At 48.4% G+C, this 22,661-nt stretch overlaps 1 protein-coding gene across 2 annotated transcripts in view; it reads right to left on the reverse strand.

Moving 5' to 3' along the window:
* LOC146811362 (uncharacterized) overlaps positions 1–22,661 on the reverse strand; it is a 70,794-nt gene that overhangs the window by 22,918 nt on the left and 25,215 nt on the right. For both annotated transcript variants that reach the window (XM_085618478.1, XM_085618477.1), the window contains exon 2: positions 21,335–21,396. In XM_085618478.1, coding sequence (XP_085474604.1) covers positions 21,335–21,383 — 49 coding nt within the window. In that variant the 5' untranslated portion in view covers positions 21,384–21,396. The remainder of the gene's footprint in view (positions 1–21,334; positions 21,397–22,661) is intronic.

A 22,661-nucleotide genomic window follows, 5' to 3' on the forward strand; every position in this document is an offset into this window, starting at 1 on the left:
TTATATTAGAAGACATTTTTAGAAACAATTTAACTTGCAGTTTGAAGAAAGAAGAAAATACATTTTTAGACATGGTTGAAGAAAGGAGACAGAAAATGCAAAGAAAGGCCTCAGAAGGAAAGATGGATAAAACAGTCTGGGATATAGAAAAGGAAAAGCATTTGAGAGGTGAAGCTAGTCCAACTATGGCTTTAGATAGGCCTCAGAAAGGGAAATTATGCATTAGAAGGAATCAGACTGCGTATGATAATTATTTTGTAGGTAACAGTGAGTGCCATGATACATACCGAATCATGGGTGGATGGGGATTTAAAGGTGGAAATGATCCAGTCTTTCCTGGATTGTATTTTATTTGTGGGAACAGGGCATATTATCGTTTGCCAGACCATTGGTATGGCACATGTTATGTTGGCCTGGTCTTTCCGAAAATCTTTCATATGGATAGAGTAGAAGATAGTGTACTTAGTAATCATTTAGTACGTAGTAAAAGAGAATCTTGGGCAGAAATTATAGGTGATATTTTTGGAGCATTGATATCAGCAGTGGGAATATCTTTGAATGCAAATAACATTAGAAAACTATCAACAGTAGTGGATCGCTTGTCAACAAGCACCGCTGGAGGATTCTTATTGGTAAATACTGAAATGGTTGCCATGCGTGCTATGGTAATGCAAAATCGACTTGCCCTTGATATCTTATTGGCAAAAGAGGGTGGAGTCTGTGGAATACTGAAAGTCCAACATTGTTGCACTTACATTCCTGATGAAAGTAAAGATCTGAAAATTTATATTACAAATATTACAGAATTGCATGACGAAATAGTACCACTGGAGGTTGAAAGTGTTTGGGAAAAGATTGGAACCAAGATAGCTGCTATTAAGAATTTTTTATTCAAAATAGGTAGTACTTTTATAGGTAGGATATTGTTTCCACTAACATGTGTGATTTTCATAATATTAGTAATTAGATTAGGATGTATGTGTTGTAGACATAATAAATACAAGAAGAAACTAAAAAGAGAAAAACTAAAAGGAAAAGACAAGAAACAAGAAAGAGAATTTGAGGAGATAGAATTGGAGGAGTGGAAGGAGAACATATATGAATCAGTAAAAAGAGAAGATGAAGGTGAAACTGAACTATGAATTGAGCAAGAAAACATTTTAAAATTCCGTAATGAAAGAACAAAATTTGTGGGTTTTATGGTGATAAAATCACCAAAGGGGGGATTGCTGGAGCGGGTAAAGTTTTTTTTTTTTAGTCTACCCTCTTCATTTTTGCATGTTTATATTAAGATGAATAATCGATTAATTATAATTTCATTAATAGTTTGATGTGCGATAACTAATCAACCGTATTAACAGATGAAATACACGTGGGAACGCATTTGCATGGCTAAAATAATATGTGAACTAAGTACGTACGCATACTAATGTTATAAACACTGCTTTTGTGATGTATTCGTGATTCGTGCTTTATTAAGTGAGTATAAAACTGCATTAAGTGTTGCTCCCAGTGGCGTCACTAGGGTTGGTGTCACCCGGTGCAGGTAACTCATGGTGTCACCCCCTCATGACTTACCGCATGGACCTCCTCCGCCCCGAGTCCGCCAGTGGACACAGTTGGCAAATAACGGGACCATACAGAATCCTTAGTAACGTTTGTAAATGTAGGTACTATATTTACAAAATGTGCCGGTTAACAACAGTGTGATAATGATTCATTAATCAGGTTGTACAGTGGGCTTCCTGCTAGTCAACAGTTTATTGGAATTTATAATATCATAGGTGTGGTACTTTTTACTGGTGTGGTGTTCCCACTATTCAGCAACACGATATATCAGTGGTCAAAGTGGGGGGAAAAAAGTAGGGGAACTGTAGGCGGAGAATCAGAGGGCGGGAATAACCCAAGGATTAGATCAGTGGGCAGAGCCAGAGGCGTGGCCAGAATGCGCAAACATCCCAATTTTTTGTATTTGTTTGGTTTCACTGCCCAGTTTTATCAACCAATGGATACACATGATTATTTAAGGTTATAATGAGTTATTGACAGTAAAATGTGTTCACAAAGTGGGATATGCTTCTGATCACAGAATGTCCCCAAATACGATAAAATGTGGAAGCACAAGCCATTTGTCTCCGAAACCATGGAGTTTCTGTCATCAGCACTTCTCCCTTTTCCAAAACAGCAGTTCAAACATGAATGGCTAAAAATCCTAGTTTGCAAATGTTTTCTAAATAATAATGGCTCTGCCATATTTGCCTCATAATGCAAGATCTGCAGCATGATCTGACCATTTAAACTAATAAATTGTGTGTAGCTCAAACGTATCAAAAGTTAATAAAAAATGTGACTTGTGTTCCTGCGGAGTAGATGACAGTTAATAGCTCACTGTTCTATGTTAGGATTTTAACTTATAAACTGCAAGTAACAAAAGGATCTCTCTGACAAAAGCAGTAGCCCACTGGCCTATTTACATTATGTGCACTTTGTGATCTGCATGGTACATGTTCTTTGCAGCAGGTACATTAACCCTCTGAGCTACCTTTCCATGAGTCAAATCTTCCATTAGACAAAATTCCGATCTCTCTCTAGAAAGAACATTAATCACCAGAGTCATCATGACATTTTTATTGTTACCGATAATTACTGGAGGCCAGGAAGGAGGCAGCAAGCACTTTTAAAACCATAATATACTGGCAAAAATGATGCCTCCACCTAAAGTGAGCACCTGGTGCGGTCACACCGGTTGCACTGCCCTAGAGCTGGCCCTTCTCAAGGGTCCTGTGATCTCAGTGACAGGGTCACTGTTCTAGGGTGTACTGCTTCATAGGCCTGCCCGCAAGACTGGAGGTGAACTTCAGTATGGATTGTGGTGGACAAGCCTTGAAGGTTAACCTACACTTGTCATGCTTGGGTCCACCTGCTGGTGGTAAGACACCACGGCTTCTAAGGTCTTGCGCAGCCTTCTAAGGTCTAGCATGGGATAGTGCTCTCTCAGGAGAGTGGCCTGGCGGACTAGTTATTAAGGCTGAACCTGGTTCCCCAGTTCCAAATTCAGCAGCTCTGGCCATAGTGCCACATCCTCTCCCCCACTGAACACCATACTGCCCCACTGAGAAAAACTCAGACTGCCTTCAACTACAACCCAATTGTTGCCAGCTATAAACACCTGGATGCGGCTCAATTTAAATTACGCGCTGGGCAAGAGCAATATGTGGTCTACAAAAAAAAGTGACAGCATCCTGGAGCAAACAATCATAGGGAATGCAAAATTTAGCAAACCATGTGAAATGTAAGCAGGAATAACATGGTTACCTTAACGCTTTACACTCACTGTTCAGAAATCAGTGAGTGCTTTTGCCTGAAAAGTTAAGGACATGACAAAAGGGCCCTGAATGGACCCATTTCAATGACCATTGCTTATATCCTTACAAAACGTAAGCAGTATGGTAAAAAAAGACAACATCCCTAGATACAGAGCAGCAGTACAAATTTTGTTTTTCAATCCTCACATTGCAGTACCTCCAGGATTGGTGCACTAGTTCCAAGCCCAGTTGGCACTATTACTATGCCTCTGCTAAGTCATTAAATTACACTTCAACAGAGAGTGGTGAGCTGCACAACCGCCCTATGGCATGGCATGGCATATGTATTAGCCGCAATTTTTCATCTTTTAATAGCTTTTGCTCATGAGCATACCGGCAGGTACCCGCTGAAATTAAGCCCCTGTATAGCTGTAGTGGCGCTGCCAGGAGTGCTGGGGCATCTTGTTTCCTTTCGCAGGGTTAAGCAAGGTCGAGTGGAGGTATTTTGCAGCGCCCCATGCCACGACTGGACAAGCGTTTAAAAAAAAAAGCAGGGCGGCGCGTTAAAATCAATTAGTAACCTGGGGCAGAGGCTGAAATCCATAAAATAAAACAGCAATTTGCGACTGTGTCTGCAAGGGCGGGGGTCCGCTGTCCCTCACCGGCCTCCGTACAGCCCCAGTCCTTTCAGTAGGGTTCAAACTAAATCTGCTGGTATTGCTGCTTTAGGATTCCAGTTGCAAACCTGTTGGCAGATGTGCAAAGCCTTGTCGCGTGTTTTTATTGGCGGGGATTTTAAACCTCTGCGCCGAGTGAGACACATGAAATGTGATATGCTGTTTTACACTGTTTTTAAACTGCCAGAGATGCCACATGATTGCAGCATAATTTGTTTTTTTTTTGCTGCATAAACAACTCAACCCTACCATTTAATGTTGTCCTTTGCCGCATAATTCCAGTGGATTTATCTAAAAAACACATCAATAAAGCAGCATTGAACAGAATTGAGAAAGCGATAGAAAGATAAAAAGAGACATAAAGACATGAAGGGGTGGGGGCAAGAAAGAGGGGGAGGACGATAAACAGATGTAGAGAGAAAGGGGAGAGCGAGAGTGAGAGAGGGAAGAGGGATAACGAGAGAGAGGGAGGTAGAGAAAGATAGAGAAAGAGAGGGGGAGAGAGAGGGTTAGAAAGAGTGAGAGAGAGGAGAGATAAAGAGAGAGGGAGGGAAAGAGACAGGGAGGGGGAGAGACAGAAATAGAAAGAAGAGAGGAGAGAGTGAAAGTGAGAAAGAGAGAGAGAGAGACAGGAGAGACAGAAAGATAGAGAAAGAGAGAGAGGGAGGAGAGAGAGGGAGGGAGAAAGAGAAAGGAGGGAGAGAGAAAGAGAGGAGAGCTTAAGGGAAAGAGTGAGAAAGAGAGAGAGGGGGAGAGAAAGAGAGAGAAAGCGTCAGAGAGAGAGATAGAGAGAGAGAACGCTACCTGGTGAGAGCTCCGGCCCCGCAATTGTTCTAAAGAATAATAAAGAGTCGACCCCATAACTCAGTGCCTCGGTTATACTCAGTGCGCCTTACGGCCCCATGGTTGAAGGTGAGAGGTGTGTCCGTGTCTCCCTTTCTGGCTTTCTCATCTTGCCCCACATCCAGCCTTTCATCAGAGAGTCCGTGTAGGGCATCTGCTGTACTGAGCTCCATCTACGGAGTCCCAATACGGGCCTACACACGAAGCACTCGTGCCCGGGGACTTTCCCAGCCCGGCAACGCCAACTGCTCTTATGTCTTTTTGTTTGTGCACGGACGGACGGTTGCAGTGCACCACAGACAGACAGTGACACACCGACCGGACCGGCCCTTTGGTGTCACCCCCGTGAGGGTGTCACCCGGTGCGGTCCGCACCCCCCGCACCCCCCTAGTGACGCCACTGGTTGCTCCTGCTAGATAAATGCACACACATATGGGAATTAGTGAGGGAATAACATTTTGTTAATCATTTCGATGTATTAATTATGTTTTGTGTTTCTTTTACTTAAGTTGACCATTTGGGCCTGCCACAAAATGGCTGCCTCCTGTAGCTGACATTGGAAATGACATCATTTCTGGTCCAGGGAGAAGTGCGCCTGCGCTAACTTCAGCAACAGTGGCCTCTTCGTGACCCTAACCCATCTGTACCCACCAAGGACGTTCTGGGCTACAAGCCAGCTCCCCTGAAAGAACAATGAAAAGATACATCGGACCGACAAATTAAAATAATACATATAAATAGACTTTTCCCGTTTGGGAACCAGTTGAACAAATTTGACTGACCAATTAGAGACTTTCAAAAATAATATTCGATACTTTTGGAATGTGATTTTACTATAAAATATGGTAGAATAGTGAGGTGGGGAGGTCGTTTTCCCATTTCTTGACGTTACGCTGACGGAGAGGACGGTGACACTGCAGGACAGCTGTTTCCCTGAAACTCTGACAGACTGAACTGATGGCCATACTTTGACTTACAGAACGACAATTAGCCAGAATAGGTAAATATGATGATTTGTGACTTGAATAACAGAGAATTGAATTGAATTAATTAGATAAAGATCTATTGATTGATTTACTAAATGTGTCGGGTTGTTTATTCATTGAAAATGTATTGATTGAAGATAATTGAATGGTGATAGAAGTCACCAAGCCCACAACTAACTGATCCATAGGCCATTTATGGGAGGAATACCAAAGGTGAAGAGAAGTGTCTAGTGAGTTAAAGAAGGTTGAGTAGAGGTATTTCCTTCCATGTCAGCGTGGTAAAACCAATCACCTCCCGAGTAGTACGGATCGTTGATGAGTGAATGTTGGTATTATGGGCCCCACCAGCGAATGTGTTGATTGAGTGTGATTGAGAAAATCAATTGATCTGTGACAGAGGGAGGGATTTTACATTCCGCGCTGCAACATTAGTGTCTGCTCTGGCTGGCGCATGCCCATTAGGAGAGCGAGGGTTGAGAAAAGGCTCAAACCTCGGTCTCCTAATGGGCAGGTTGGCGAGCAGTAACCGTGCCCTAAGCCAATCCTGGCACTGAAAGCAGCGCCAGGATTGGCTGAGAGGGGCTGTAGGCGCCAACGGACCCGAGGCGGCGCGGACCTGCTCAGGAGTAGGACCTCAGGTAGGATTTTTTAAATTTATTTTAACACTCCCCCTCCCCCCGGCCCCCACCCTCGCGCGACACCCCCCACCGACTGCAGGCACTGTGCTAAAAGGGCATCATGAGAGGACTAGGCACTATACTTCCAGGTACATTATCATAGGAGTTCAGGCACTATGCTGTGAGTTCACATGTATAAAGACTATAGGCCTAGTGACTTAGGGTGAACATTCCATACTATGTGATAGAGCCCTGGGCCTCAGAGCAGGTGCATAGTGCAGGTGGACCCCAAACCTTAAGGGACCCTCTATTCAGCCGAAGGCAAATTTCTTACATATAGGAGACTCTGGGCCCCTTTCTCTATTTTGCGGGAGAGGCTGCGTCATTTCGAGCTACGCCGCTGTCTCCGAGGGGCTTTTCGAGGAACCCCACAGCTACCCAGCCCTTGGTACTGAGACTCGTCCTCCACGTGCACAGATTCAATCGTGGTCTTCTGCTGCGTGGACCCGAGCCGTACCAAGCCCGTAAGCAGGCCAGGGACTTGTAAAAAGGAGCCGCGAACGATCAGGAACTGTCAGCAGTCGAGCGATTTCTGCTAAATTACCTTGGCGACGGCTATGTGTTTTATCATCTTTACGGCCAGTTTATTAAACATACGGTAAGCAGAACATTTAACGAATTGTGCTTTCCATCAATGCAATGTATGTGTACCAACACACATCTTGAGCTTTCCCATAACAACACACCTCTGCCTCCGTCTAAGGCACTTGTGGAGTTGGCTGTCATGATTGCTGGCCTTGTCACTGGAAGCGCGTGGTGGTCTGCTGTGGTAGCCAGGGCTGAGTCTGGCCTCTGAGCACACAATTTAACATTTGGTGATTTTGCTCCTCTACGTGCCATGTGCTGGTGGTTCATTGGTAGTCCCGTCATTGGGGTGGGGTGGGGGGGGTGGGGGGGTGGGCTCTATGCTGACGATTTTATCCTGTACACTTCTCCCCGACAATTCCAGCTTGCAGAAGCTGCCTGAAAGCCTAGCTTTTGAGTAAATTCATGTATAGTTCTAATGACACGGTTGGCCTCACCGAGCCGCTGTACATCTCAGCTTGCTGCTTGGCGCATTATAGAACCCATAAATAAATGTGATTGTAGACACAGTTAATATGTGTCCATCACTGATGTGAGAGAAACGGAGACTTGTGTATCACAACACTGCGATCAGAATCACCTCTGGGCACCTGCAAGTTGAGCATAAGAAGCGCCTAGTGCTGGCCTCCAGCCAGTTCCACGTGCTACGATTTGAACAGACAAGAGAATCCAGGCTCAGAATGATAACGTAATCTGCACAGGATGACACATTACTGTGTAGAGTGAGGCAGCCGGGACTAGTTTCCAGGCCTGCATGGTCCAGAGACATTGATATTAATGTAGTCACCAGAAAACATCTACTGCACTGAATCCATGGAAGAAGGCCCGAGGCAGACTCAGGGAAGAGTCGATAGAGGGGGAACCACTGGTAAAACCGAGAGCATAGTAGATTGCTGCATGGTGAGCAGGTAGTGTATAGGTCAGGCAGGCCACACCTGCCTAAAGCTAGGCACTTTGAAACAATATTCTGAATAAACATATACTTTCCACTTACAACATTCAACACATTCCTCATTCTGCAACTGACAGATCACTCTGTACATGCATCTTGAGTTTACATTGTTTTTGTGTATTCCATTTTACACGAGTTCCTTATTCACAGCGTCGTCAGCTGGTGTGATGTCACAGTGAGTTGAACACACTTGCTCTTGTGTACATAACCAGCAATTCCCAGGTTCTAATCCTCGCAAGGATTACACAGCCTTCATCTTTTTGAAATTGGTTTAGACAGAAGTAACATATTATCTTAAAGCTTTTCTGTTTCTGGTATGCACTGTATATAAACGCCCAGTCTTACAAATAGTGCTCTGAAGCACCCCACTTACAGTTTTGGCACTTTATCCAAAGGTAGCCATTATTTGATGCAGATGGCCTCCATAAGAGCTTGTCCAATGTGCTGTGGTGTATCGAGGCACCCGCAATCCCTCAGCCTTGCCAGATGTTTCAGCCATGCACACAAAAACAGGGCAGCCCACAGCCTTTGGTAAATGGGGCCAAGGGCAACTCACCTGGTGTGGCTCTACCATGTGTTATTAGGACTGTCGGATTTCACGCCGCACTGCACCCACCTTCGTGCCTCATTCCGTGGCGGCAGCCTATCCACGTAAGCACACGCACTTTATCAAAGGCTCTTTATCTCCTAGAGCGGTCTTGTGTTTTAACTTGTTGTGGATGATTTGTTGCGTCTCTCTACAGCCTTTCAACTAGATGTTATGTTGGCCAGCCGCAACCAATGCATTCATTGTGAACGCTAGCACTTTAGAGCCGACCGATGACTTAGCATGAGTACTTTATCAAAGGCTGTTTATCTCCCAGAGCAGTCTTGTGTTTTAACTTGTTGTGGATGATTTGTTGCATCTCTCTACAGCCTTTTAATTAGATGTTATGTTGGCCAGCCGCAACCAATGCATTTATTGTGAACGCTAGCACTTTAGAGCCAACCGATGACTAAGCACGAGCACTTTATCAATGGCTGTTTGTCTCCTTGAGTGGTTTTGTGTTTTACCTTGTTGTGGATGATTGGTTACTTATCTCCACGGCCTTTTAATTAGATGTTATGTTGGCCTGCTGCAACCATTGCAGTTGTGTGTCGAATGTGCCGGTGATGACTGCATAGTGTGTCTACTGATGAACTCGAGTACCTGTGATGAATAATCTACAGTGTCTGTCAGGATGTACTTAGTTGTCCGAAAATATGAATTTACCCATCTGTGAAACCAATATGTGTGTTTATCGAAATGGAACTCTGATGGCGAGAAGAACCAGTGTGTAACTGTGTGGACTTGTGTGATCGCTTTCGAGTTTTCAGTCGCGCTCAAGAGACTGACTGTTTTTTCCAGTCCTGTACTCTGGTGCGATGCGAGTCTGTTCGTTGGATTAACATATACAAGGGTCATATGTGGTGGCTGTGGATAGTTTGAAAGGGAACTGACATTACTTGCCTGCGGGTGTTTGGTGATATTGGGGCAGCTGTGGGTGCTTCCCGAAGTCTTGTTAGAGCATATTTTTCCAAACTTAATGCTGCATGCAGTGCAAGACACTGGGCAAGCATAAATTTTAAAGGGCTAAAGTTGTCATGCAGAACAATTTACATATTACAGTAACTGTTGAACAAATGAATGCAAGAAGATACGGGGCAGTTTTTAATGTGTTTATTTCAAGACTATATGTTCAAACTCCTTAATAAGCCTTGCTTTATCGCTGCATTCATTTGCTTTAAAATGCACCATTTGCCAATATTTTTAAATTTCTTTCTCAGGAGAGGGACTCTCCCTAGACCCCAGGTTTGTCCAGTGAACTTGTTCATATCGCTAACTAGTGGTTTCTATAGGAAAGGGTAGAACCATTGCAGTCTTGCTTAGTACCCTAGCCCTCTTCAAAAGTAAGACTTGCTTGGCAACCCAGAAATTCTCTGAAATAATGTATGAGTTCTCTTTTATGAATGCCTAGAAGAACTGAATTTTTAGTTCATTTATCACAGAAATTGTGCTGAAAATCGCACCAAAAAGATGCCAATTTTTAAAAAATGTCTTCACGGGGGGAGAACCCCCCCCAGACCCCACTTTCTGCCGTCTGCCTCACTCGCTGCGCTCGCATATGTTGATTCGTTTTGCATACGCCTCACCAGTTTCAAATTCCACCAGCCGCCCCTGGCAAAGCTTAGCTAGGGTGCTCAGCATATGGATGCTGAAATGTGCATCTGTGCCCTGGAGTGTTCCATGTTGAGAGGGGGGTTCTGCCAACACGAGCCCCGGCCTTAACTGTATTTTAAAAACTAAAACTAAAAGCTCTGGACTGTGCTGAGCGTCCTCGCTTTGGATGCTTTTATTGTCACATTAGGGCTGTGAAACTGCACCAACTGGGCTAGGAGTTATCAGGAGTGATTCTAGGCTACGTGTATTAGGACACACCCTCAGTCACAGAGGCTGTTTGTTATATGTGACTCTTAGTTATGCCTCTTAGACCCCCCCCCACTTTCAGAGACGCCCCTCGCCATTTTCAGCGACGTAAAGCACTGGCCGAACGCAGGGCCGACCGTTGGCACGTGCCTGCTAGGCCCAGGCGCAGGGCACAGACCTCCATAGGGTCTCCCTATGATGACTTTGGTCAAAGGAAACGTTTGGAGGGGACGCCAAATGTGGTTTCGCACAGGGTGCTCTCTTAGCAACGGCCTGCTCTGGTCGTAGGTTTGGGAAGAGTGTTTATTATCTTGGATATTTTTCTGGCCTTTAGAGTTTCTTTTAGAGGTTTATCAGGACTGCAGAGAAGAGGTGTTGGGATGTCTGAGAATGACACAGATCTGGCTATGTTAGTGAAACACTGACCAGAGGGGATTCCTGGGGTGATTCAGATGACATCAGAGAGCCTGGCTTTATGTTCTTGAGGGGACTCTTTACATTTCACTTCGGTGGCAGATTAGGTTTCAAGGCCTCTTAAGGTATCAGGAAGAAAGAACCTTTAGAGGAATACCAAGGGGCAGATTTACAAGAAGGTTCAGCAGCGTGGCAGCGCAAGGACTTTGGCTGCGCCACGCTGCGGCACTTTCAGAGCACAGGAATGCGACATATTTACAATAATATGTCACATTCCTGTGCTCTTCCCTGCGCTGGAGCACAAACAGCTGCCATGCGCAGGTGCCCTTGCACCATGGTGCAGGGATGCTTGCGTAATGGAGAGATTGTTTTGTGCAGGAAGGCGCACCTTCCTGCATAAAAACAATCACTACAGGAATTTTCCTCTTCCAATGCATGCTGTAGAATGCAGCACGCATTGAAAGAGGAAAAAAACGAGGAGAAATTAAAACATTTCTGCTCGTTGCTTCCCGCTACGCCACCCCTAGGGTGGCGTAGCATACTGACGCATTTCCAGATTTACGATTCTTCGTAAATCTGGAAATGTGTCTGGTTCCATGGGTGTTGCGTGGGAACACCAACAGCAACACCCATGGACCGCCCCTTTCACACAGAGTGCTGTGTGTGAAGGGGCCATATTTAGAAGGACAGGAAAAGCCACGCAGGGTGGCTTTTCCTGTCCTTGTAAATATGGAGCAGTGTAATGCGCTACCAGTGCGTCACAAAAAGTGATGTACTGGCAGCGCTAGGGGCTTGTAAATCTGCCCTAAGTGCCCAATGGAGTTACGGCTACCACCGGTGGAGTGCACGGCCAATCTTTCAGACTCTTCACTCATACAAAAGTATTGCAAAAATGGAAAAAATGCAAAATAGCCGATGAGAATGAGGAGGTTGCAGAGCCTTATAAAGGTTATATGTACTCATAATGTGCAATGTGGGTGTTGGACTAAGAGCAATTTCTGTTCTGACTCTTCCCACAACTTCTTCTCCTATTCTGTCTGGGAAGAGGTGTGATGCAGCAGCCAGGGAGGCTGACTCCGGAACACGGGGGCTCATGGTTCGATCGCCGGCGGCAGGTTAGCCCAGCACCTTGTGACTCTGGGTAATAGCTCACTTAATCTTCCCAACGGCCCCCAGCGCCGGGACACCTCTCCGGAGGTAACTGTGTGCTTTACAAATGCTGGTATTTCATTTAATTTCTATGCACCTTGTCTCTTTATTCTAATTAGCGCTTAATTCAGCAGATAGCAGAGATGGTATGATCCACAAGGAGATGCAGATTTGGAAACGTGTCAATTCTTTGATATAATTGGCTTTGAAGTGGTCAGAAAAAAGCTGCTGAAAACAACAAGAGAGTGAGGGAAAAAACAACAAAATGGGCCACTCTAAGTCCCCCAAAGTCATCATAATCAAAACTACGAAAGAGTGTTCCTAGGAATTATTGGTAGAGCACAACTGCAGAAACCAAATAGGTTTCTTTATAAAGCCCTCACTCACCAACCTGGTTGGTGACATACTTCATCATTGGGCCCCACCGGGAGAGGCCGAGTGCCACCCCATTGTGCTTCGACGCCAGAATTACTGAGGAGCTGGTTGTGTGTGTGATGGGTAGTGGAAGTGATTGTTAAAAATGTCTGGTTTGTGTCAAAAAATAAACTTTATTAGAAGCCAATCAGACATGTATAAAAACAAAGTGTGGGACGTAAGAGCTGAATAAAATGTTCAGCCAGGTCCCTTATGATATGGTCAACATGTTTCTGCCTATGTGTTAATTATAAACTGGCCTTCGTCAGGACCAAAAAGGAAGGGGGGGGCATGAGAACCTCGGCGGTATGGGTGCGCTAAGGCCCACCCTGACCTGAGGCTATAAGTGTGAAAAGAATATAAAAATGATTTATATATCAAAAATAAAAATTATTATTAGGTGACTCCCGCAGTGGAGAGGAACCGAGTTTATTATGGGGTGTAGTCAGGATCTACACATGGGTCTCGGGAGGGGGGTGGAAGCTACATCGGGGTCCGGTTACTGAGGGATCTCATAGGTGCCAAGTGGGTGTCTAGCTGAGCGGGCGGTGTGCCATTGTAGCTTCCACTCCCCTCCCGAAACCCATGGTGTAGATCCTGACTACACCCCATAATAAACTCGGTTCCTCTCCACTGCGGGAGCCACCTAATAGTAATTTTTATTTTTTGATATATAAATAATTTTTATATTCTTTTCACACTTATAGCCTCAGGTCAGGGTGGGCCTTAGCGCGCCCATACCGCCGAGGTTCTCATGCCCCCCCCCCCCACTTTTGGTCCTGACGAATGCCAGTTTATAATTAACACATAGGCAGAAACATGTTGACCATATCATAAGGGACCTGGCTGAACATTTTATTCAGCTCTTACGTCCCACACTTTGTTTTTATACTTGTCTTTTTGGCCTCTAATAAAGTTTATTTTTTGACACAGACCAGACATTTTTAACAATCACTTCCACTACCCACCACACACACAACCAGCTCCGCAGTAATTCTGGCGTCGAAGCACACCGGGGTGGCACTCGGCCTCTCCTGGTGGGGCCCAATGATGAAGCATGTCATCAACCAGGTTGGTGAGTGAGGGCTTTATTAAGAAACCTAGTTGGTTTCTGCAGTTGTGCTCTACCAATAATTCCTAGGCACACTCTTTCGTTGTTTTGATTGTAGTCAGAAAAAAGCCTTTGGAGAGGCATTAGGACAGAATGTATGCCGACACACAATTTCGAAAGTCGAGTAGCGGTATTTGTAGTAGAGTCAGCTAACACTAATATCGGTGGAGGTGAAGCATGGCAGGCATTGTGCTGGGTTGTTGGTGATGCACAGAGGAGAAAATTACCTTGTGCTGGCCTCCAAGGGGTTTTCCTTTCAAAACATGTTGAGATGCTTGGTTGATATAAAATAGTAGTGGTTTCGAACACGGGTAGTTTTGATCAATAGATTTCATAGGAGGGGTTGGCAAGCCCTGGTCCATTGAAAAGGCACCGCAAAAATATGTAAGGGAATGTAATCCTTACTTAATTTGTGCCGGTGGTCACCAGTGGGCTCTACCAGCACTTATTTCTGGGGACCAAGAATTTCCATTCTCTCTCACTGTCCTGGTCCATACTGATGCTTCCTTAGTTCACAGAGTAGCAGGACATACAGAGCAGTCTTTTTTGAGTTTCACAAAGCTTGAAGCAATACAAGAAGGACTGTGGAGCAAAACTTGGACACCAGCACCTATTCTTTTACATATTAAGCACTGTTAAGTAGCATTTATTAATAGATCGTAAAGCTGATGAAGTTTAATATACTTGCATAGTTTTTTTTTTAAAAACCTTTACTGTTCCAACAGAGTGTACACTGCTATTCAGCCAACAACCCGGAGGCAGGCAGCGTGGTTACGTAGCGGTACCCCACCAGAGCGGATCCATGTCGTACACCAGATCAAAATACCAAGAAGATTACATTACTTGATACTCAACAACAACAACTGTAAGCGTGAGTCAACGGGAAGCGACAAATATCAAGAATCAATATCCTTGCAGTTACCACACTGTGAACATATAGTGCCAAGCCTGTGCAAGCACAGAACAATGCCGCCCATGTAAAAACACAGTCCAGCCGCCAGATCACTTGTATCGGGGTGAGCACCCCCCCCATACTTCTGCCCCACTACGCAGCCCCACGCCAGCTGCGCCACAGCACCAGTCATCCAACTCAGTTCCTCAGTCCTCGTCATTCGCTTCCGCCCCTGCCAGCCAGTCCACCAGCGGCTGCCATATATCCACAGGCCGTGAGCGCTGCGGCATCTGGTCCCAGTAGGCAGTTAGTTGTTCCTTACAGTACACCGCTGATCCCACCCAACCAGATATTTTCGGGGGAGCCTTTTTCTTCCAGTGTATCGCTATTTGTCGCTTGGCAAGCAATAACAGAAGGGCCACAAGCCTACGCGACGTATTAGGTACATTCTTCACGAATCCGAGGAGGGCCATAAGTGGGTCCGGATCCATGGTTGTGCCCACTATCCTCCCTATTGTATGGAAGACTGCAGCCCAAAAGCTATGTACTGAGCCACACACCCATACAAGGTGAAAGAACGTAGCCTCCCTCTCACCACAACGCCAACACTTTGTGTCAGCCTGTAATCCCATCTTAAAGAGTTGAATGGGTGTGCGATATGTCCTATGCAAATAGTTAAAGTGTATCAGTCGCAGTCTATAATTAGGTGACAGGTGTTCAAGCTGGGTGCAACAAAATTCCCACTGTTTCTCCGTGATATTTATGCCAGCTTCACCCTCCCACAATGCCCTGGAGTCCACGTGCGCAACAGGTGTTGTATTTTGAGTAACCCTATAGATGCGTGTGATCAGTTTACGCGAGGAGGAGTTCGATAGTACGTCCTCCAGTGCTGCCAGCGTCGGCGGAGCCTTCGGGAACGTAGGGTACCTGTGTTTACAGGCCGACCACAATTGATAGTACAGTAATGGCTCCGATGCCGTCGGTGCGGGCGCAGCGACCATGCTCTGCACTGTAAGAAAAGTATCATCCGGGTACAAGTCGCCCGCCACCTTCAGACCGCAGTCATGCGCCCGACGCACCACTGCCGCGTCTGTCAGTGGGCCTAGTAGTGGGTTGCCCTCCAGCGGCATACTCGGGGCATATAAGTCAGACGTGCCCGTGCGCTTCGCAATGTTCGACCAAGCCCAACGCACCATTTCAACGGTGTCAATGTCGTCCTGGGACCGTTTGTATCTCTGGTACACCGCTGTCCTCAGTGGGCAGGGCGCCGCCACGTCCATCTCTATCGCCACGTGAGGTTGGTAAGGGATCGGGTGATGCCAGTAGTGCAGGTATTGGGCCTGTGCACTATATGCATACAGCTCAAAGTCCGGGGCTGCCAGGCCCCCCTGACTGAAGGGAAGCGTGAGGAGATTCCAGGCTACTCTGGGCTGCTTGCCCGCCCAGACCAGTTCAATCATGGCCGATCGGAGTCGGCGAAAGAAAACCTTCGGTAATGGCAAGGGGACGTTCACAAATAGATAGAGAAATTTAGGCACCACAACCATTTTTGCAATGGCTATGCGACCCGTCAAAGATAGCGGCAGTGATTTCCATCTCTTTACTTTGCACTCTAGCCACTCCATGGCCACCCCAAAATTGGACAGCCAAATGTCCTGAACAGAGCGGCTCATCCTTACGCCCAGGTACTTGACCTCGTCCGTAGCCCAGGCGATCGGGAATTCCGTGTGGCACTTGGTTGTGCCATCCGTCAGTGGCAACATCACTGACTTCGACCAATTTATATCTATGCCAGTAAGGCCACTATAACGCACCACCTCTCTCATTAGCGGGTCAAAGTTCTCCAGCGGATTCAACATGTATATGGTGATGTCGTCGGCATACATCGATATGAGCAGACCGCGCGACGTGAAGCCGATGCTACGCTGAGTATGGTGTTGTCTCATGCGAGCCGCCAGGGGTTCCGTTGCGATAGCAAATAGCAACGGCGACAGTGGGCATCCCTGCCGGGTCCCTCTGGTAATGGAGAAAGGGGCAGATGTCTGACCATTTACCCGCACCCTGGCCGACGGATCATTATAAAGAATGCCAATTCGCCTGGCAAATGGCGGGCTGAACCCCATTTGGGTGAAAAGTGTCCGTAGGAATTTCCACTCTAGAGAGTCGAATGCCTTGGTCGCATCCAACAGCGCCGCCGTGGCCTGCACCTTTGGATCCAGATAATGCAGAAGACTGAACAGCACTCTCAGGTTATGCGAAGTGGACCGCCCCATTACAAATCCCGACTGGTCGGAGAGCGCTATCTGCGGCAACATATATTTTAAGCGGTCGGCGAGCAACTTCGCGTAAATTTTGGCGTCAAGGTTTATGAGTGATAGCGGGCGATAGGAGTCTGGGCTTATGGGGTTTTTACCAGGCTTAAGCAGTGTGATAATCAAGGCTTCACGCATCGACTGCGGGAGAACGCCACTCTCTACTGCCTCCTCAAAAACCTTATGCAATCTCGGGACCAGGATGTCTGCATATTCTTTATAGAAGGCTGCAGTCAGCCCGTCAGGGCCCGGTGCTTTACAAGGTGGCAAACCAGCTATTATCGCTCTTATATCGTCGGGCGTGAACGGTAAGTCCATGTATTGCCGGGCACTATCATTGAACCACGCTAAAGCTATGGTGTCCAGGTAGTCGCTGAGCACCTTGTCCTCAGGCGTCACCCTGGAAGTGTATAAGGCCCTATAGTAATCTGTCATGTTTGCAAGTACAGCTGGTGGTTCCCGTACTATGTTACCCTCTGCCCCCTGTGGTTCCAGGATATGAGCCGACCCTCGTGGCGGCCGCAGCATGTTAGCTAGCGTGCGTCCGGCGCGATCTCCTTCACCATACCGTCTGGCTTGGCAGTCTTTAGACAAATACGCTACTTCTCTGTCCGCCTCCTGCTGATATCTAGTAAGCTTCGATCTAAATTCTGCACGCAATCTATCCGTCGGCGCATCTAGCAAGGCAGTCTCAAGCTGTGCAAGTTCCGTTTCTAATTTACTAAGTGTATCTCTTATGGATCTCAGTACTCCTGTTTTTAACGACATACAATATCCTCTCGTGACTACCTTACAGGCCTCCCAGAGCGTGCCCGGCGATCCCACAGTACCCTCATTGATCTCAAAGTACTCCTCTAGCTTATCGCGCAATTCCTGCTGGAATACCTGGTCGCGCAGCGCACGGGAGGGAAACCGCCAACTAAACGGTTGTACATATTGTGTTGGTGTGGACAAGGACAAGTATACCGGGGCATGGTCAGATAGCGATCTCGGCAGGTGTGTCACCTCAAGAACCGAGGTGTGTAAATCTCTGGACAGCAGCCAGTAGTCCAGCCTGGACCAGGCCGCTCTATGCGCTGTTATGCATGTACCCGCGCGGTCCCCGGGGTGAAGTAGCCTCCAGGAATCTACCAGCTCCGCATCCTGGATAATACATCCGAGTGCCTCTGACGCTCTAGGGTGATGCTCTCTGGCTGCGCCCTGTCTATCCAGAGTGTTGGAAAGAACAACATTGTAGTCTCCACCCCACAGAATCGCTGCCGGGCCACAAGCCTTCACCTTATACCACAAATCCTCGTAGAAGGCAGGGTTGTCATCATTCGGGCCATACACATTCACCAGCACCATTCTCATGCCGCACAGCGTCCCCACGAGCAGTATGTACCTGCCTCCAGTATCCCTGATTTCCTCGTGTGTCGTCCATTGAAGACCCCTTCTAATCAGTACCGCCACCCCTCTGGAGTAGTTAGAATAAGAGGCGTGTACTATCTCACCCCATCGAGTATGCCGGAGCAGCTGTGCAGCATTAGCTGTCAAATGGGTCTCCTGCAGGAGGCATATGTCTACATCTTTTCTGAGTAAGAAGGCCTGAACCAGCCGGACCTTGCATCTATCATTCATGCCCCGAACATTCCAAGTAAGACACCTTATGTGCTGCACGGCGTCAGGGACCTGAAAAAACCACATTCCAACAGCGGGCCATTCCCAAACAACACATCACGCGGTCACCTACAGAAGAAGTGCGAATCTGAGACCAACGGCCAAGCGGGCCATAGCGCGCGAAGATGGGCATAACACAGTGAGTATAGTGGCTGCCCACAGGGCGGTGGACGTTCTACAGCAGTCGATGCATCACCAAATCTCGCCTCCCTTGACTCAACACTCCTAAACAAACACACAACCTCATCGTCCCCCAAACTCAAGGTAACATATTCCCCACCCGCTCCAACCCCCCAATTAGGTTGTGCAATAGCCCCCCAGGCCACCCCCCCACCATAACAACTGTAACTAAGGCCATAGGCAGTAACCAATGTGTGGGAATCGTCCCCTGAGGTGCGCAGGTTGGCCACCTACTAACCCCGTACTCATGACAGGGCGATCGAGCGCTGGCCTAGCGTGTCGGCTCGAGGACCCCCCTCCCCCGAAACTGCAGTCATAAATACACCCTACTCAACCCGATAAGGTAACCCCCTCTGCAGCAGGTAAACACTAGGCCCCAGGCCGGCCTAGACAGGTAAGCCACAACAGTATATCAAATAACGAACAGTATTGATCACTCAACATCACTCAGCCTGTCCTGCAGGTCCGGCCCCTCTGTGGGTGTTTGGTTCTTTTGGTCTCTTGCCAGTTGTTTCGCGTACTGCAAAGTCGCTTTCGCGTCCAAAAAGAACGATGGTTTACCGGGGCCCTGTACCCTGAGTTTCGCAGGGTAGATTAGGGAATATTTCGTGCCCGTTTGTTGGAAGACCTTTTTCGCTGGCAGGAATTCTCTGCGAGCGGTCTGGCATAGTGTAATCCGGGTATATTGCAATGTGGTTGCCTTTGTACTGCACGTCTTTGATGTCCATTGCCATACGCAATATCGTGTCTCTGTCCCTGTAATTTAAGACGCGTGCAATGATGGGCCTACATGGTGCTCCCGGCTTGGGCTTTGGTCCCAAAGTTCTATGCGCCCTTTCTACGAGGAACATCGACGATAGTCCCGACCTAAACAAATCTTTCATCATCTGTTCGACATATTGTTCCATGTTAGTAATATCCGTAGTTTCCACCACACCCGTGATGCGGATGTTGTTGCGTCTCGAGCGCGCTTCCAAGTCCTCATTCTTTTGTTGTATGAGAGCTAGGACCTTATCCATACCACACATTTTTTTGACGAGGTCAGTCTGGCTCTCCTCCGTGTCGGCTACCCGTGTTTCCAGGACCTCTACTCTGCCCTCTTGTTTGTCCATCCGTGTCGTGATGCTGTCCATTCGTGCAGCCAGCGCATCCATTTTGCTGTCTATGCCCTGCAGGCTCGCCTTTAATTCTTGGAACATCGATTTGATGTCCGCATCTTGAGAGCCACTGCGTTCGTCCCTCGCAGCGTCAGCATCTCGGTGATCTTGGTCCGACGTTTTCTGTTTGGATTTGTCGAACGTGAGCCTCGGCTGCCTCGTGTCGGGTTTACCCATGTCCGTGACCCAACTCAATCCGCTGACAGGGGCAGTCCCACCTCAGTTTCCGCTCACGTCTCCAGGCACCCAGCGCCAGGTGCCCGCGGCCGGCAGCAAGATGGACAATCGTCGCCAACAGCCCGGGGGGGCAACGTCCTCCGCACCAGGGTATGACCTCAGTGCAGCAACTACAGCCGCCGGCACGGGACCGCCGCAGCGCGGACCCCCCGACTCAGGGCACCCCCCGCACCGCAGCTCCGCTCCAGCCCCCCAGGGCAAGGCCGCGTATTTCGCCCCTTGGGCCACAGCAGTGCTCCCGGCCTCAGCTTACACTCCCGCCGGGTAGGGCGCCCGTCAAAATGGCGGCTCGCGCCTCACGATCCAGGCGCCGAAGGTTAAACTAGCCCCTCCACCATGAGCTGCCCCCCTACCTCACCAGGGGCCGCAGCACCTCAGCGCGTCGTCACCGGCTCCACCGCAAGGCAATGGGAAGCCTCCTCAGCCGACCAGTTGTATCAGTCCTCATTGTCGGGGCCCATAATGTCAGCCGCCAGCAGCGCAGCTTCCTCGGATAAAATGGCCATCTTCCGTTTTTCACCGCGGGGCCCGACCCAGGCACCAAAGATCCAGGGGGATCGCGGGCGCTCCGCAGGCGCGAAGCGATAACTCTCCCCGCGGGTCAGGGCCCAGCGACCACGCCGGCCGCGGCTCGGCAGTGTCCCACGATCACCGGCACAGGCTCCAGCCCCACGTCTCCTCAGCGCCCTCCTAGACCTCGGAGCGCGACGACGTGCAGGGCTCTCTCTTCACCCTACCGCCAAACAGATAGCAACGAGCCGCAGTGCCAGTCCCGCTGCTCCTGTACTATGGCTCCACGATCGGGCGTATGCGTTGTTCAGTCCGTAGCTCCAGGGCCAGTCGGAGCGGGAGATCTCCGTTCCGCGATGCGGCACCCCCATGAGCCCGGCCTTACGCTAGACCCCGGCTTTCGCGAGTGCTACAGGCCGCCTCTCCGCTCGCTGCCTGCCAGGCCAAGCACCGCTTCTGCTCCAAGCGCGAGACCAGGAGTCGCATCGGGCAGAGCGCATACTCTGTGCGCCTCACCAGGGTCGAGGGGTCCGAGTCCAGACACCAGTGCAGCAAATAAATGACGAATTAATGAGCTCGATCGGCGGAGCTGCGGTTTCAGGCAGCCATTCCGCCCTGCAGCCAAGCCACGCCCCAATATACTTGTATAGTTGAGGGGTCTACAATTTCACAAAGCAATGGGCCTGTAATATAGAAGTGGCCCCATGTGTTTACATTCAGGGGGTGCAGAGGCAAGTTGCCTTCTACAAACAACACTTACCATACTTCATTCCAATCCCTTGCCCCCATTTCCACCCCATTTCCCCTTAATGTAGGAGACCTACTCACCTTGGAAGAAAAAGACGGCAGCCACCACACAGATCAGCAGGGCCCTCATTTTGTCCTCAGTCCTAGGAGTGAGTAGGTAGAAGCTGGTGTTAGTGCCTGAGTTACTAGAATATCATCATTAGAAAAAGATTTGGCAACGTAAGGAGCTTCCCCAGTACTTAATTTGTGCTTTTATTTGCAGGTGGTGGACACCAGGCGTGGCCCTTCATTGTGGGCAGCAGGGCTCCCCCCACCTCCGTTTTTTAAAAAATGATTTATGTTGGTCAGTCTGACCAAAGGTCAACCTGAGACACACTCACTATGTCAGGGTCAGGCAGTCAAGTGCTTTACATGCGCCTTCACAGGCACCTGAAAACCTGAGCCATCCTTTGCTGGACTGAAGATTTCACAGTACTTAGTGCAGTGACCTCATCAGTCCAGCAAAGCCCTGTGAGGTCCTCCCCCTTCTGATGAGAGGGATTGTCACAAACAGTCAGCCCTTAGTGCATCAGGTTTAAGCGCTGAAGTGCCCTGGGATGACTGTCTATCAATGACCCCTCGTCACGGAGTGGCGTGGGGTCAACAAGTATCACTGGCCCCACCCCAGTCTGTAAGGGAAGGTCCGTCCCTCCTAGGGCTGAACCAATACCATGTTAACCAATGAGAGGAGGCAGCGGATCTTCTATGTTCCCCTTCCCTCCTTTATGCCTCCAGCGCCTTATAGTGCCTTTGTACTCTCCCGCCCCCCCTTGCTGGTCCCGTTGTCTTCGCTGCAGCCCGGTAAGTGCTTTTTAGGTCTCGCCTGGCTTTCGCGTAAGCGATCGCAAGGCGAGACTTATGTAGGGGCTTCAGAAAAGGCTCCCAAAGGCTTCCCAGGCGGATCGGGTGGTGGTCAGCACACAACCACGCGCATTCCATTTGCCAACAGCTACTTCCTGCGCGTGCGCCGCCTCACACATTCAGAGAGATTTAGTAAGGGGCACAAGACCTTAGGAGTGCGGTTTATGGCCAGTGCATGTGAGGCATTCAAGCGTGAAGCTGGCATCTGGCATCGGACTTGAAAGCAGCAGACTGCTTTCGCCAGCGCGCGCTCTGCCTCACTTCCTGCATCCCCTCTTACAACAATTAACTTTCGTTATAACTCACACCCCATATGCTCGTTCCCTCCCACCCTTCCTTTGATGTCCGCTTTTCTTGTTGTTTACAAACCAAGCCACACACTGCTGCACGCCTCACACTGCTGCACGCCACACACTGCTGCACGCCACACACTGCTGCATGCTGCACACTGCTGCACGCCGCATACTACCGCACGCCACACACTGCTGCGCACACTGCTGCATTACAT

This window comes from Triturus cristatus, chromosome 7, assembly GCF_964204655.1.
Source record: "Triturus cristatus chromosome 7, aTriCri1.1, whole genome shotgun sequence".
NCBI classification, from domain to species: domain Eukaryota; kingdom Metazoa; phylum Chordata; class Amphibia; order Caudata; family Salamandridae; genus Triturus; species Triturus cristatus.